The sequence below is a fragment of the Opisthocomus hoazin genome, chromosome Z, assembly GCF_030867145.1.
Source record: "Opisthocomus hoazin isolate bOpiHoa1 chromosome Z, bOpiHoa1.hap1, whole genome shotgun sequence".
NCBI lineage: Eukaryota > Metazoa > Chordata > Aves > Opisthocomiformes > Opisthocomidae > Opisthocomus > Opisthocomus hoazin.
In genome coordinates this window covers 60,952,449-60,968,610 of record NC_134454.1, presented here as the reverse complement: position 1 = coordinate 60,968,610, position 16,162 = coordinate 60,952,449, and the positions used below count along the sequence as shown (strand labels likewise).

At 41.9% G+C, this 16,162-nt stretch overlaps 1 protein-coding gene across 2 annotated transcripts in view; it reads left to right on the top strand.

Annotated features, from left to right (window-relative positions):
- Positions 1 to 7,662, top strand: part of CPLX1 (complexin 1) — a 128,919-nt gene extending 121,257 nt beyond the window's left edge. For both annotated transcript variants that reach the window (XM_075411211.1, XM_075411210.1), the window contains exon 4: positions 2,831 to 7,662. In XM_075411211.1, coding sequence (XP_075267326.1) covers positions 2,831 to 3,028 — 198 coding nt within the window. In that variant the 3' untranslated portion in view covers positions 3,029 to 7,662. The remainder of the gene's footprint in view (positions 1 to 2,830) is intronic.
- The last annotated feature ends 8,500 nt before the right edge of the window (positions 7,663 to 16,162 follow it).

The window sequence follows — 16,162 nt, the reverse complement described above, 5'->3', positions numbered from 1 at the left end:
TCTAGCACTGTGCAATTCTCTGAGGGCAATAGGTAGAGGCTTCCTAAGGAAACGTGTCAGCACAGGCTGACAAGTACAGTGCTAATTCTTTCATATAATCTTTGAGCTTCCCTCTGTCCTAAACACACAGTAGCGCTTGAGTGGTGGTTTTTGTTCCACAGTTTCCCGTGGCCTGGACGTTTGTTCAACAAGTTCACAAGCTAGAAAGTCAACCCACCATGAGGTGATAACTTATTTTGAGATGGAATATTTGAAAGCATGCAGGGGACCTTTGTGTTAGTATGATTTGTGTTGTCTCCACTACAGCTCTTCTCCTCTAGCTGGCAAAGGAAGGTAAAGTCTGTAGATAAATTACACTGGGAATCACTTAGAGACATCTACCTAGGACTTGAGAGGTAGAATGAGTATCAGCCAGCCATAAAGACTGTTCAAAGCCTAGCAGTGTGTGTCATTCTCCCTGCAGTTTTTACTGGTCCTTCGTTTGATCTTCCTGTGGTGTTCAGCCCTGTAACTACAAGTTGATCAAATGCTTCCTCTGTCTCAGATGTGAATGGAGATATCATTTGTCTCAAACATCTCTCCCGTGAAACCTTGTATGACTGGCATCCACTAGGTATAAAAATCATGAGAGAATTGTCCTTAATGAACATTTTGGCTTGAAAGACTTGATTTATGAGAACTAGGGTTTTTTGAAGTTACTGGTTTCAACCTTGCAGGATGTCATCCTAAATCCTAATGATGATAGAAAAAGGAAGAAATAATATTGCATCTGTTCAGAAATGTTTAGGAGTTTCTTGTCAAACCTGAAATTAGAAAGTCATAACTGCAGCATTGCATTTTTTTCTTCACCGGTAAACAATTTGGTCTATTCTTAATGAAAAAAAAGAAAAGTAAAAATCATCAAAACAGCATCTACTTCATGTCTTCATGTCCACTTCAGCAGTACCGCACTACTGATACTAAAAAATACTGAGTACTTTGTACCAACATAATTCTTCGACATTTTTGAAATCACATCGAATTTTCGTTACAGAGTTCTTTTCAAGGTTATTTATCCAAAATGTTTTGATGGCTTTTGCTTGGGGTTAGGTTAGTTACTTTATGGTTCTGATGTACAGAGAGTAATCTTAATTCCACTTGGTGCTTTAATTAAAATTTAGGCACAAGTAAAAGAATCACTTTAACAGAGCAATAATTTTGAAGCTGATAGCTACTACAGCAAACCTGAATGCCTTTCCTCTTCCTCAGAAAGGTCAAATGCCTCCCTAAAGAGGCTGAAGTGAAATGATTCTAAGTAATTGTGCAGATACTTGTGAGGTCATTGGTGGCTGAGTAGCTGACAGGGCAGGAGCAGGCAGGTGTGAACAACCATGAAGGCAGATGGTTTGGAGGGGAGGTGACTGAGCAGAAGAATGTTCCTGCCAGCCTGGGACCTGTGAGCTTGGGGACCAGAGGCGTCTTTGAATTGTGCAGCTGGGCACTAAGAAACAGGACACCTCCTGAGGTGCATCGATGATCACAAAACCAAGAGAGTTTAACCTCCATTTATCACCAGAAGTGGAATTAGTCTGGGAAACTTAAATTGGTCTGAGTAAACAGAGCAGATTTCTGAGCAACCTGATCTAGTTGAAGATGTCCCTGCTTGTTGCAGGCCAGTTGGACTAGATGACCTCTGAAGGGCCCTTCTAACCCAAAACATTCTATGATTCTGTGATGAAGAGGGTAGCTTGCAGGCATGTTTGTTGCTGTATGTGACAGTCTGTGTTCATTTTTTTTAATCATGTATCACCATAATCTCCAAAATTTCTGTGCAAATACTTACGGAAATAACAGCAAAACCTGGGAGTTACTAAATGTATGAAAGCAGAGGTTTGATGGGGGTTGGTGGTGCAGAAATTATTTTCCTTGGATATGCCTTCAAACTAGGAGTTGGAAAGAAATTCCTAGTCACTGTGGGAGCTGCACTTCTCTCCACAGTCTGATCCATTGAGGCGTGTCTCTGTTAAATCTAGCATTTTGAATCCAAAACTGTAAAATGAGATTCTGGTTACTCATATAAAGTCTTAGTGCTATGTCTTTAATTCTTTACAAGAGTAGCAAATTTCAGGTATCCATTCTACTCGCAGGCTTAAGGATGTTTCTGTTCAGAGAGTCAGCTTTACTCACAGAAGTGCAGAGGTCAGTGTGCAAAAACAGACGGAGTTTCTCGTGAAGGTTTGTTTTCACTAAGACATCTTTCTGTCCCACTTATACCAAGAGAACAGGGATAAGGCTGTGTAGGATATCTCCCACAGGAGAATATCTAAAGCTGTAATTTTCACTCAGGTCTGTCTGTCTGTCCTGTCCAGTTTGCTTTATTTTGTTGGTAATTATTTTTTGCTGAAGTTTTGCCACATCCATAAACCTTTATTATAAAATGCTGCAGATGGAACTTTAAAATCATTGTGGGTGATGGACTTCAGCATCAGACTTGTTAACAAGAAAGAGGAGGATCACCATCAGTAGAATACCACCCCAAAACTTTACTAACACAGAGATTATATGGTCTTTGCTAGACCCCAGCTGTATAGTCCTAGATTCTTCCTTGTGCTTGTTTCTGAGTGATCTGAGCATCTGACCGTCTTGTCTTGGGAGACCTGTCCATCCACTGGGCTGTACTTAGTGGGGAATTGTTAGGATTGATAATCTGAATGTCTTGTGTAAAAGAGCAAAAGTAGAATATTGACAGTGATGTTCATACTGCAGAATATGAGGCACCATGTGTGATGACTGGCTTCATCAGTCATCCTGTTCAGTGGGTGACTGACAATGTGTTCTCTCTCCCCTACAGTATGGGATAAAGAAGAAAGAAGAAAAGGAAGCAGAGGCCCAGGCTGCACTGGAAGCTCACGCTGAAGGGAGTCTGACACGCCCAAAGAAGGCAATCCCTCCTGGCTGTGGGGATGAGGAGGAGGAGGAAGAAGAGAGCATTCTAGACACTGTCATCAAATACCTACCAGGGCCCCTGCAGGACATGTTCAAGAAGTAATAGCTGCAGACTGTTAGATGGGCATAAACAGTGCTGCAAAGGATTTCTCTTTTGCCCAATGGGGATTTAAAATCTTGCCATCCATCATGCAGCCCTCCCCACCTCTGCCCCTCTACTGCTCAGTAGGAGTCCCTTTGCTTCGCATTCCCTTCTGACAGCCTCCTTCCCTTTCCACCACTGCAAGACTCATCCATTCCTTTTTTGTACATAGTCACATCTAGTAGATGCCTCTGAATGGATATAAAGATGTAAAAGCTGCAGACTACACAACTTTTATTATAAGCCATAGTACTATGTGTGTTAAATAAGGCAACTGTACATTAAGCATAGAAAAGGAACAATCTCACATGCATTTCCATTCAAAGCATGAAAGAGTGTTCACTAAGTGTGAACAGTGGCCTATTAAGTTTTCTTTAATTCTGTTTTTATGATTACTGATAATAATTATTAGTCATCACTATTAATGTTCTTGTTGATTGGCTCACAGTAGCCATTTTTTGTTGAGCATAACTGCCCTTGGAAAGGATATCTCAGTTCTCCCATGGAAGCAGAGCTTTTCTGTTTTAATTCTGTGACTGGCATAAATAAGGGATCATTTGGAAGGAGAATCACACATGACTGTCACATCTGACATCACTCAGAACTGTGGAAGCAGTGAGTCATCTGCCCTCATATGCTGATAGAAGTTAAATGCCTCAGAATCTAAGCAAGAATTATGTTACTTTGGGAATTAGCCATACACTTCACTTGAAAGAGCAGATTTAGTCAGACCATTGCCATACAGGGAGCTGAAACCACAAGAGAGTGCGTGGTGCTCTGGTGGAGGACCTCCTCAACCGCTTTGAAGCCAAGTGCACAGGCTGCTCTGATTAACTAACCTCCATCTTTCAGCCCAGTGCCATATTCAACTGTCCCATTCCCATCAGTGTTTGCAGGATGGATGTCTGGTTTCCAGTGTATTTCTGCGGCTGTGTCCTGCCCACCCCTTCCAACAGTATGTGGAAGAGCGTATGGCCTTAATGTTAGCCATGGCCCTGAAGATCCAGAAATTCAGAGTATGCCTGCTATGTATCATGCTAAATGACTGCATTGCCTTGGGGAGGTCATTTATTTTTCTGCCCCAACCAGCTTCTCCAGCTGCAAAATGTAGCTTGCAGTCTCTACCTACTTAAAAGACATGACATGAGAATTCTTCTCCAGTGCTGTGCAGGAGCTAATTAATATTATAACAGTGTGTGGCATGCCTTGATGCTAATAGGGTGGGAGGAAAACTCTCTCTTACCATTATCTTTGTTGCCTTTCCCAGACACAGATAGAGGGCTTCTCAATACAGCACTGTAGGTATTGAGTAACTGCACAAGATATACCAAATTCTGATGAAAATGTTAACTTGCTAGTACATACACAGACTTATAGACAGACATACTTTGAATACAGACCCTCATGATCAGATATCTGGCTTGTCATCTGAAGAGCTGATAGTGGCTAGGTCTCTGTAGCTGCTGCAGTGAGAGCATCGTGCCGTTTGTCTTGTAAGAGGATCAGGGTTTGTCTGGCAGAACTAGCATTGCCTGTCCCTATCATGGGAACAATAAAAGTTTTGTAAGTACATGGAAGAGATTTGGAAGCAAGTACATGCTTTCACCTGACAACAAAAAGGAAAGCAATCTCAAACACTTCATTATGTACCTAAATAAAGAATTTTACTTCAATGGAACTTCTTTGATGCATTTGCTCAGTGGAACTGAGTCTAAGTAAATATATCAGTCCTTTCCTGAATAAGAAATTTTAAAAATATTTATCATCTTTTCAGGTAAGCAGAAGAAATCTGCACCATGGTTAAGACAGTGAGCTTGTGAACTTTGTGCCTTTTAGCAGCACCTTCATAAAAGAGAAGACTTCTATTTATTTTGCCTTCCTCACCTAATTCTTATTGAAGTATGATAGTCTTTGCTTCTTCACAAAAAAGTTGAGCCATAAGTTTCTACCAAATCCAAGGTGGAGACTGAGAAAGTTTGACTGACCTACAAGTCAGAACTACCTGATAAAGATGCAAGTTTTTTCAGGCTGTATGTACAAACAAGATATATTCAATTAAAGTACAAGCTTCCAAGGGCTTCCCAGGGGAAAGAGAGGGCAGGTTTTACTCTTTTGGATAATGTCAGTGATTTTTTGCTGTAACTTTCATTTAAAGCAAGATGAGTGTCTCCCCTCTAAGACTATAATGACCCAGAGCACTCTTTATCTCTGAATCAATGCTTGGGTATAGCATAGCAATGTTGAGCAATTTACCATTTTCTAGGGAGAGTACCCTACTCACCCCATGCAAATTCAGCAACTGGTAATTTGAGCCTATTTAAGTAAACCTCAAAGAGTTGAAAATTCTTCTGTCACAAAGGCAGCAGCTGTTTTTGATGCTCTGCCACAGAGGGAACTAAATCCAACAACCCTGAAAGCTAAAAGGCAGAGGCTGGCTCTTTGCTTCAGCCACTCTTTGGTAGTGAGATCTTTTAGCCCAGATCACACTGACACACTGACATCAATACTTTTGAAACACTTTGACAACTCTCTGTAGCCTGTGCCCTTTAATATGTGAGTAGAACCACCAGAAATGTGCCCCTGCTAAGAGAAACACATCCATTCTTATTTTCCCCTGGTCTTGTGCTGGAGAACTCTGCATACATACAGATAAATAAAGAGGATGAGCTCATTCCACTTTGCTTTGGCCTTTATCTGCCACTTGCTTGTTGACCTTTCCCTAGCCCACATCATGGACTCACTTCCTCATCCAGCCAAATACTCTTTCTGACATAGCATCAGAATTTTTGGCCTGGTGTCCTCTTTGCAGAATGGTACTGCCAACTGTTTGTCATTTTTCACAGTCTCCCTGTCAGCTGGATGTGCATCTGTGTATACTTCTGTGTAGAAGATGAGGAAAAGGGAAAAGAAAGGGAAAAAAGAGAGAAGGGAAGAGTGTTTGGTATTATTTTTTCTAAGCGTGCCTCAGCAGCTGTGCCGCTGAATGGCTGGTCAAAGTCAGGATCTTGGGTGGCCTGTGCTCAAATTTCACAAGCAGGTAGTGCTATCGCTGGACTTAGAGCATTAAAAATACTGCTTTTGTGAGCTGAGCTCCTGAGCTGTGTGAACAACTGGATCCAAACCCAGAAGAGGGCCATAAGAAGTCTGCTGAGTTTTTTAGGCCTCTTGCCAGGCTCACAGAGCAGGAGGGAAAGGGAAGATGGTTTATTAAATAATGTTTGCTGTGTCTTTTTCATTGTGGGAGTTTCCCAGCCCAGCCATGCCATCTCTTCTGTACCTCAGCTCTCTGCATCCACAGCAGCCCTTCCTCCGTGGACGGCAGAGTTCAGCCAGGTGTGAGCTGGTAGTTTCTATTTTCATTTTCCTTTTCTTTCAGTAAAGATACATGACAGAAGATCTACCACTGGTACTGGACAGGTTTTGCTTAGTTTTGCCTCATGTAACTTTTGGCACCTTGCATGACTTCTGGACCTCTCCTCCAGTCATTCCACTGTCCCCAAAGTGCCTAAGCCATGCTGAACAGACTTGAGAGCAGGCACTCTCCGCTCCCTTCCCACTCTGAACTAGCAACATGGGACACAGACACCTTTGGCTCATGTGTGGATGTGAGAAGCATTGTCTCAGACACTTTCCCCCTCAGCCCTCAAGCAGTGTTGAAGCACGTAAACAAGACCAAAGAGAAGCATGGTTCATTGTTTGGATTCTGAATATCTCTTTGACTTCCATGCCATTGTTTTTTTTCCATCACTGGTCTGTTCAATCTCAGGTAAATGAGGTCTTCTGATTTTTTTTAACTAGTTTTTATTTACACAGAAAGGTTGGTGGCTAGACACTGCAGCCACTTTCCTTCACAGCTCCAAGACCTTACTGGTTAGTAAAAATCAGTCAAAGGGCCTCCACATTTGGACGGTAAATGATTTAGTTTGCCATTGACCTTGTGAACTAACATTTATATTTAGAGAAAGCCATATGAAATCCAACTGCAATATTAATTATAAATGCTACTCTTGTGTTTAAAATAAATAAAACAAAATATAAGATCGTATGCTGAATCATTTTGGAGTTCCTCTGTCTGTGTTTCCCAGTACCATACATTGGCTTAGGTCCCTCCCAGCCCCTCTCCTTCATCAAGAAAGACCATACCAATGCTGCTGAATACATCTTTTTGGCAAGCTTACTGTGCTAGAATAAGCAGTGTTAGAAATTAGCTGTTGTGACCTCACTGTAATGTCTTATGTATATGAAAATTGTCTGTGTCTGTTCTGAATATTTGTTATCAAGAGATCTGTTTCTTCATGCACTAAGTTGGTAAAATGTTTCAGTACTGTCATTAAAAAATCGGTCGTTTTCTCTCTTTCTCACACACGCAGAGCAAAATTCAACTTGGCCATGCATTTTCTAGTAGAAATGCTCCCCAGCTTTCTTTCAGATGCATGCAATACTCTCCAAGAAACTAGAAGGTGATTTAAAGAGACTTTGTGAATGTGAATTTAATTTGTTACTTGCCTGCTACTTCTTCCTGCATGATATGGGTAAATGGTATGATGTTCTTCTGAAATGGAATCACAGCCAATAAAATACCCGGTGATTTCATACATTTTTTGCAATGCTTTCCTGTGAAATTCCTACCAGGCTACACTTGGAAATCAAAGTATGGATGCTGATATACAAATAGCATGGTAAAAAAATCAAGGAGAAATGTGGATATTGTTTTAATAGATCTGTTCATTCTTTCATTTGTCAAAAACACTGATGAGGTTTGACATCTACAGGTGATTATTATATTTTAAGTAAGTTTTGCTGTTAGGAATTAGTTTTCCTTAGGAAGAGCAGAATTACATTCCTTTTAAAGAAACACAGGCATCTAACTATTTTTTAGTGAGAATATGTTTGGATCTTAAATTAAAAAAAGGTAAAAAGCTGATTTGCAATGACATCAAATATATCTCTGGATCCAGAATTTGTGATATATATGAAACTCTTCGGGTGGCAAGCTGCACACAGCTAAACCTTGTTTTACTTGATTAGGGACAAATCAGTAGTTATTATTTTGAGCATAAAAACACTGCATAATGTTAGAAAGAGAAATAACCATACATTTCCTAGGAATTGCTGATGCTCTTTCTGCTAGGAAAGCTCTTCCTTAGGACCATTACATGGTGATTTGGTGGGGTTTTTTTATCTAACAGAAGCAGCCACAGGACTGTCACAGGTAATCAACCCCTATTATTTACATTCCGTAACACCTACTCGGACTTTTATCCCAGCACTACCAAGGCCAACACACACTAGTGTTACTACAGCGTGTGAGCTCAAGGGCAGGCTCTTCATTTACTCCAAGTTCCAGGCAACACCTGTGTTTGAGGAAGATAACAGGGCAAGGAAGTATATTCCACTGGTTCACCTAAGAAACAGCCAGCCCAAGGGAACCAGACTAATCATGTCAGACCACTGGGATCAGAGGATAGGGTTCAGATACCAAAGAAGGAAAGCAGGTGATTTTGACAAACTTCGTTTTGCAATGGAAGTAAATTATTCTTTGCAAACAGCTTCTGCCTTCTTATTAAAAAGATACAGAAGGATAATTCCAGGGGTGAAGCTGATGCAATCTACATTTTTCCACTTTAAAAGTACACTTTGTCAGGTAAAACATTCTCCAGAGGAGAACAATACAAGAAGAAATCAGAAGGCATATCATGGGTGGTTCTGGTGAAAACTCACTTCAGTTACGGAGGTGCATTAGTGTTCTACTTCTCAGACACTTGTCCTGGGATGCAATGATTAGCCCTACTGCAAGCTCTCGATCCTTCATTGACAGCAGTGGAGGCACAGACTATGTGCTTGGGACAGATATTAAACTTCTAAATGAAAATCTGGGTGCAATGATACTCACCATTGTTTGTCCTAAGTCAGTTTTAATGTCTTCATTTAACTTTCTTCCAGAAGTACCATGGATGATCTAGGCCTCATAAAGCTCTCTTGAAAACAGGACTTCAATGAAGGCTACTGGAAAATGCTGGCACAATGCTGTCCTGTGTATTGACATCCCAGGAGGTCTGAGGCAAGCATTAACAGCCCCAGTTAAAAAATCTCAAACAAGATTTTTAATTCTCCCTCTCGAACTGTCTCTCCTCTCTTCAGGTAAAACAAGGTTACACCTACATTGGGATATTCCTTGTTGAAGGTAGCTCTGCTACAGCCTTTCTCTGGTGATTTTACAGAGGGGTTGAGATAGGAGCTGAAAGAAAATCTGAGAAAGATAAATGGCTGGAGCAAGTGATGGCAAATGCCTGTGCTTTCTTGAGCCTTCAGTATTTAGAGGGAAGAGGAATTCTGCTAGTGCTGTGAGATGGAAACAATATTTTCATCAGAGCTTTGCTTTCCTCCCAAACCCTATTTTTATTCTAGAAGGTTAGGTAGAGCAGTATATTTGGCCAGCTCAATCTGCAGCAGATGAGGGTGTTTTGAGTCAGAAAAGGACTTCTTTAAAACTTACATGGTGAATATTTCACCTGGGCTATGAGAGTTTTAGACTATGGCAAGGAACAACTGCCTGACTGAAAATGTAGTTCATTTCTATTTGATTTTTAATTAAAAAATATTTTAAAATTTGCACAAAATGGATTATCAGCTTTCCAATTTGTCATATACTGGTCAAAGAAGAAGTCAAACCAACCAAAGGCCAATCTGCATGAGAAGGGAAAATGTGTATTGAAATGGAGTTAAGGTATGAAAACTTTATATTCTGTTTCAATTTGCAGTTTATTGGTGCTGAAAATAGCCAAAGTATGTGTACAATCACTTCAAATCTGATTATGTAAGCCACCATCCTGAAGCCCACACATGGCTGAGATGAGACTCTTTGCTACTCCACTTTCATAGCCTGATACGTTGTGATTTTTCTGCATACATGAACCCAATATCTAGCAGCTGGCTTTTAAGCTGTTCAAAATGAGACACCTTTCCAGGTTTCCCTATCTTATTAATAACTGAACAGATGCTCATCAGATATTCACCCCTCAGCAAGAAAGAATCCTCTTTTTTGTGAAGACTGAGCATGGCAAATCTCAGACCTAATGTGAACATTTTAAGGTGAATGCATTGGCAAATAGATAGATTAACAGAGATTGACTTTCTGAAAAAATGTCTTGGTACTGAAACTCATCTGGGAGACTTGGGGACAAGACCCACAACTATTATTTCTTTCTAAGTTACATCTGAGAAATTCCAGCATATCTGTTGCCAAATGTTAGTAGGCAAGCAGGTTACAGATAGAAAGCCGTTCTTATTTAGATGATTAAATAAAGAATTGGATTTCACAGTACTAAATGGAGATGAGATGCAAGGCATTTGGAGTTTTTTCACATCATGTTACAGCATAGCATTAGGGAGGTCCTAACGACCTCTTGGTTCTACAAAAAAAAAGATCCTTCATCCTCCTGCAGCCATTTCTAATGTGGAAATGAGCCAGGCTAGCTTACTATGCTACGACAGAAGAAAGATAAAATGTCCACTGCACGGTTAAAATCATGGGCTGGCAGATGGTGATTGCTCATGGGTTTTTTGGGTCAGCTCAACACAGCTCTGCACTACATTCAAGGGGAGAAAAATGAGAATAGAACACTTTAGTGGAAATTTCCTAGGCAGTCTACACAAGTGCTTTTATTCACTGAGGTTGTGAGGCATAGCTTTGCAATGACACTACAGTCATGTACAAGAACAGGCTGTGGAGAGCCATCCCCATGCAAAGCACAAGAGATAACACTGCTCAGTTATTAGACTCTAGTTCGCTTGCCTGAGAAGAAGCTAGAACTAGAGAGCTCCTCATTTTCCCCCACTGATGAAGTGAGGGTTATGATACTGACCCCACTTTGAGATGTCACAATGAGACACACTGTCCTTTACATAAGCAGCCTTCTGAGTCCTCTTGCAACTCCAATGTCAAAAATATCCAAGGAATGCTTGTCAGAAAGTCTTTTGAGAATGATGAGATGAAACAAATGGAAAAGATATGACTTAACTAATGTTACTGTAAGATATGACACCAACTAAAATTACTTAGTTCAGCCTAGGTGATAGACAGATATTTAAGTGTATTTATTTTTCAGATGGAAAAATTTATTTACCTGCTGTAAAGTCCATTACATACTTACATAAGTGAAGTACACTGAGTGCCCCCTTAAACAGATAACTGTGCGTCATAAGCAGCTTAGCAGATGGGAGAGACATAGTCAGTTCACTACAATTAAATGCTTGTCAAGGCTGAAATTTACCAGCTGTGTATTTTTTTTTCCCTGTGTGAACTGATTTAAGCCTCTTGTTATGGTTTGGCTGCAGATAGCAACAAAAGCACCACGCGACCACCCCTCCCCCCCCCCGCTGGGGTGCGGTGGAGAATGGAAAGAAACAAGCAGAAACTGGTGCGTCGGGATAAGGGCAGTTTAACAGAACAGCAAACAAAGGGAACAGTAACAACAACGATATCGATAAGGAGAATACACAACACAAACCGCACAACACAGAGCCTCTCTCCCCGCCCGCCACCGCGTGCTTCCGTGCCGCGACTGCCTTCCCGCCGCCCAGCTTCCCCCCCAGCCGGAACCCGGCATGACTGCACATGGTGTGGAATATCTTGCTCTGTTTGGCCAGGTTGGGTCAGCCCTCCCAGCTGTGCCCCTTCCTGGATTCCAGTGAAAATTAACCCTGTCCTGACCGAACCCAGGACACCTTTTTAAAGCTGACCATGGCCATTATTCACTTGTTATTTTGTGTTTCTCAAAGATTGCAAGTGTTTTCCACTAAAAAAATTCCTTTCCACCCTCATTTCCTATCTCAAATGCTGAGACAAGACAGTCCTGCCTCACTTCAGGCATTCAGCGGATGTTGCATGGTTGTTAAACCAACACTCAGCAGAACTGGAACGTCAGGCATCTCGCCATGAGCTTTTCTTCCAAGTCAGGAAGTTCTCCGAACGAAGAGGATTTACTCTAGTATTTTACTCGCTTGAGATTATCATAGTCTCCCCAGATCAAGCATCTTTCAGGAAGAGCAATGAAGAAAAAATTCTTGGCTTGTTTGTAAAAATAGATAAAGAATAAAACTTCTTAAGACTTTACATATTAGTAAGTAATGTAAGAGATTAATTAAGAGCAAAAATTTTGCAAGTCTTTTTCCTGCCTCTCTCCCATGAGGAGCTCTGAGTGAAGTCTCGGGAAAGGTTGTAGTCAACATGGAAACCAATGCTTCAGGCTCAACAAATGCGGAGTTCATTGTGAGTGATGTCCCATAGTCCCGTGGCTGGTGGTAGTCACTGTCAGTCAGGTGACTGAAAGTCTCCTGTTAAGACCAGATTCCCTACGGAAGCAGGGTGAGTTACATCCAGGGTTTGAGCTATAGTACCAGCTGCTGTCAGGGAAAAAGCTGAGGCCTGCCAATAGCAGCTTGCTTCCCAGCAGTTCTGCTGTGCCAGAACACTACTGTCTGGTCAAGAGACCAGAAAGGAGAGAGGGGATTGCACTGAGAAAGCAGTTACTATGCTAAAATACACTTCTCCACTGATGACTGTAAAAGGCTTCTTAAACCCTGTCTGTGGTGGCTTGTAAATTCCTGGCTTGGTTCTATCCAAAGAGAGTGCCTGCATTTTATGACTAAAGTAAAAACAGAATAGGTGAGAAAGGGCACAAACACACACTAATTGTGGTGGCACATGATGGGACAGGGAATGGCTGCTCAGCAAGCCTGAGGGACCCTGAAAGTGCTCTGGAGAGGCAAGGCCGGGGTTAATAATTGTCCCTCTTTCTACAGTTTGGTAGTGTCTCTGCGCAGTCATGCTTCGCAGTGCTCTGGTTTGCTGAGCAGTGAAGGACTTGCAAGGCAGGTGTTTCATAAACCTGAGAAGCTCGGGGCTTCACTGTGGGCATATCAGAAGCTCTGGCCAGCGCTGAAGTATTAAGTGTTCATCTTTCCTTTCAACTAAACTCTGCCAGAAAACCCATTTGCCTTCCTTGCCCAGCACAGAAGGCCTATTCCCAGCTCTGCCTAGTGACCGCAAAGCAGCACACAGCCTTCTCTAGAGCACTGCTCCCTAGACCTCACATACTTCCCTTTTCAAACCTCTCTCCTTTTTACCTGGAAAGTGAAAGGATGAGGTATTTCCAACTGGAAACTTTTTTGACCATCTCTACGCTTACACTAAATGGCTTTTATATCTCCATTGCCACATTGTTTGCAGGGTTTATTACTTCTGTGCCTCTCTGCTAATGTAGAGTTGGGACCCCTACACTCACAGTGGCTAGTTCATAGGATTAGTAGCTTCTTTTTTCCCTTGTCCCTTATGCCAGCCACCTCAGGCATGTTGAGAAACTTTTTCCACGCAGAGAAGAAGCTGATGAGGAATGAGTTTCAGGCAGTGGTGCAGACGGCTCTGCTTGGCCTTCATTGGTAGCCTTGCAAGCTGATGTCCAAATTTGGTCTGAGAGACCACCCCTGAAATTGCACATTGCACAAGCAGGTTCTCCAAATGTCACCAGAACACAGAAGGTCAGTAGCAGCATGCAGGACCTTCATACTTTACTTCCTACTTCCATACTTCCTTCCCTACTACCCTTCCACATCTCCTTCAATTGCCTGTCTAAATGTATTCTGACTCTTTGGTTACCAACATGTTTGGTGAGAATCTGAGACCCTTTCCAACTTTGGAGAATCAAAGGGCCAGGTGGGGAATTTTGAAATCTTTGCTCACAGACGTGACACCTGAATTCTCATTGAGCTTCCATGTTGTTGGGTAAAAATGCCAGGGCATTCATTATGCTTAGGGGCCTAGCACTTGCTTCTCCTGAGTGGCAGGCTTAAGAAACTCAGTTCCCAGCCAGGCTGTCTCTAATTCTTTCCCAAGAGTGAGTGCCTCAACCAGGCTCATGCAGCACTTTTAAGTGCAGTCACCACAGTGTTCAGATAACAACAGCAACACCTGTAAACTTGTTTTTGGAGAAAATGGGCAACAACTTTTCCCCAGTGTGTTGCTGTTTGGCAGAGAACATCTGTCTCTGGTCCACCCTAAGTCTCTGCAGACATTTAACACCATTCTGGTTAATTAATTGGTGGAGACTTCAGCTTACATCTTTCACAGACTGTCTTGCTATTGCCAATAGACTTTGGTATGTGACAGTGAAGAAACTATTCATGTTTCTCCATGGGAGACCTTCATGGTCTAGAGAGGGAAAAAAAGCAGCAAGTCTCGTCTTCAAGAGAATGAATTATACCTAAGCTTTCCATGCTATTGGGATGGTGTTATAAAAATGTGATGAAAAATGACAGATCAATGACAAATTTACCCATATTAATGAGCTTGAAGTTGGCTTGGCTGCTGGGAAATTAATTTTAATTGATTCGTCAGTGAGTGGTCTCTCCCTACTACTTTGCAGTGTGTTCAGGGATATATTGATCTGACAAAACCCTCCAATGTCTAGAACTTAGATTTGTCTAAACAAAAAATGCACTACATCCAAAGCTAGGTCTGTAAGTTCAAAGCACCTCTGAGCAGTACTGTGGTCATGTAAGCAGGCATCATCTCAACATTACCATGTTACTCTCTCTCTCTCAGATGAGCCTTCCTTCAGCAGGGTTTATTTAAAACTTGTCACACATTCCCTTAAGGCCCTCCATACTATGGTCTCAGTGGAGGCCAGGTTGATGTCCTTATATCTGGTCGTGGAAGAAAACTCTCCCTCTCATCATGACTTGTAATGGCAGCCCTTGGAATGCCCTGCCTGACTTCTGCAGGAGCATCTTTTGTGGGAATAAGTGGAAAACCATGTCAGAGACACTACTAAGACCTAGCGGTACTCTTAGATGTCAGTGTGTAATGTAAGACATCATACCTTTGGCTGACAAATAGCTTGGTCTAAGACAGTTCTGGAAAATCTCCCTGTATCTTCTCTGAGGCTGAGAGTCTCTGCTGGGTATGTACGATAATTCCAAAGGACGTGCACAACGGTTCCCCCGCAAGTAGTAGCTTTCGTGCTAGATGTCCACATGAGCAGAACAGAAGTACTTGTGTGAGGATCAGCTTGATTCTCAAAAGCTTCCTACCTTTGCTTACTCCTCACATTCATAGAGAAATCTATTCCTGCAGGGCCACGGGCGCCATGTGACTGTAGCATATCTTTGTGCCAAACAGAAGCTGTAATCCAACCAAGGCCTATGACTGAACACCTTCCATCCAGTGGCAGCAGGTGCATGGGGCAGAATATAGTACAAATGACAGTGTGACTAGACAAGAAAAGGGAGAAAAGCCTAGCTTTTGCAGGCTGACTGCTGTAAGCACAGATTGCCTTCCAAGGATATGTTGCTAGATGTGTCATGTCAATATGCAGCAGGATGAGCTTGTGTGAAAGGTCAGTGCAGAAGATGAATGGCTACAGAACACCATTGACACTTGACTCCACACAGTAAGGGTTCCCTCTGTAGCTCTCTGCTCTTAATCTCCGCTTGTGGTCAGACTTGCTGTGGAAATTTCTTTTTAGGAAGAGAATATACTGCTATATGTCTCTGTGAGTCACCACATGCAGCTTGGGTCTTCTTTGGCACAAAGAGCCTGAGGAAGCAGAGAAACCAAACCTCCTCATTTGAAGTAGCAAAGGTCTTCCAAGGGAATGTGAGATGGGACAGGGCAGAGGATGAGGACATTCAAGAGAACAAGATTACTTCTACCCTTTCAGTCCTTCTATCCACAGTAAGAGTGTTGGGTAATACACAATAAACAAACCAAGTCCACACTACTTTAAAATTTCTCTGATATTTTAGTAGCAACCTCCACAGAAAGGAGTCCAGAGGAGCCACAACATTTGAAGTAGGTGTTACTTTGAAGTGCGGCATTACAGCTCATCGGGACTTTAAAAAAAAACCAGTTACTTCTAAGGCTGGGTAAAAGTTCAGCTGTTCAAGAAAAATAAAAAAGGAAGCACAGACCAACAAACAAGGTCTGGCTTTAACCATAATCACAGCTTAGTAGATGAAAACCTATAAGCAAATGTGGTTTTGTCACTGTCAAATGACTGCATAAAACTCACAACTACAGCTGATGGGAGCAGTGGA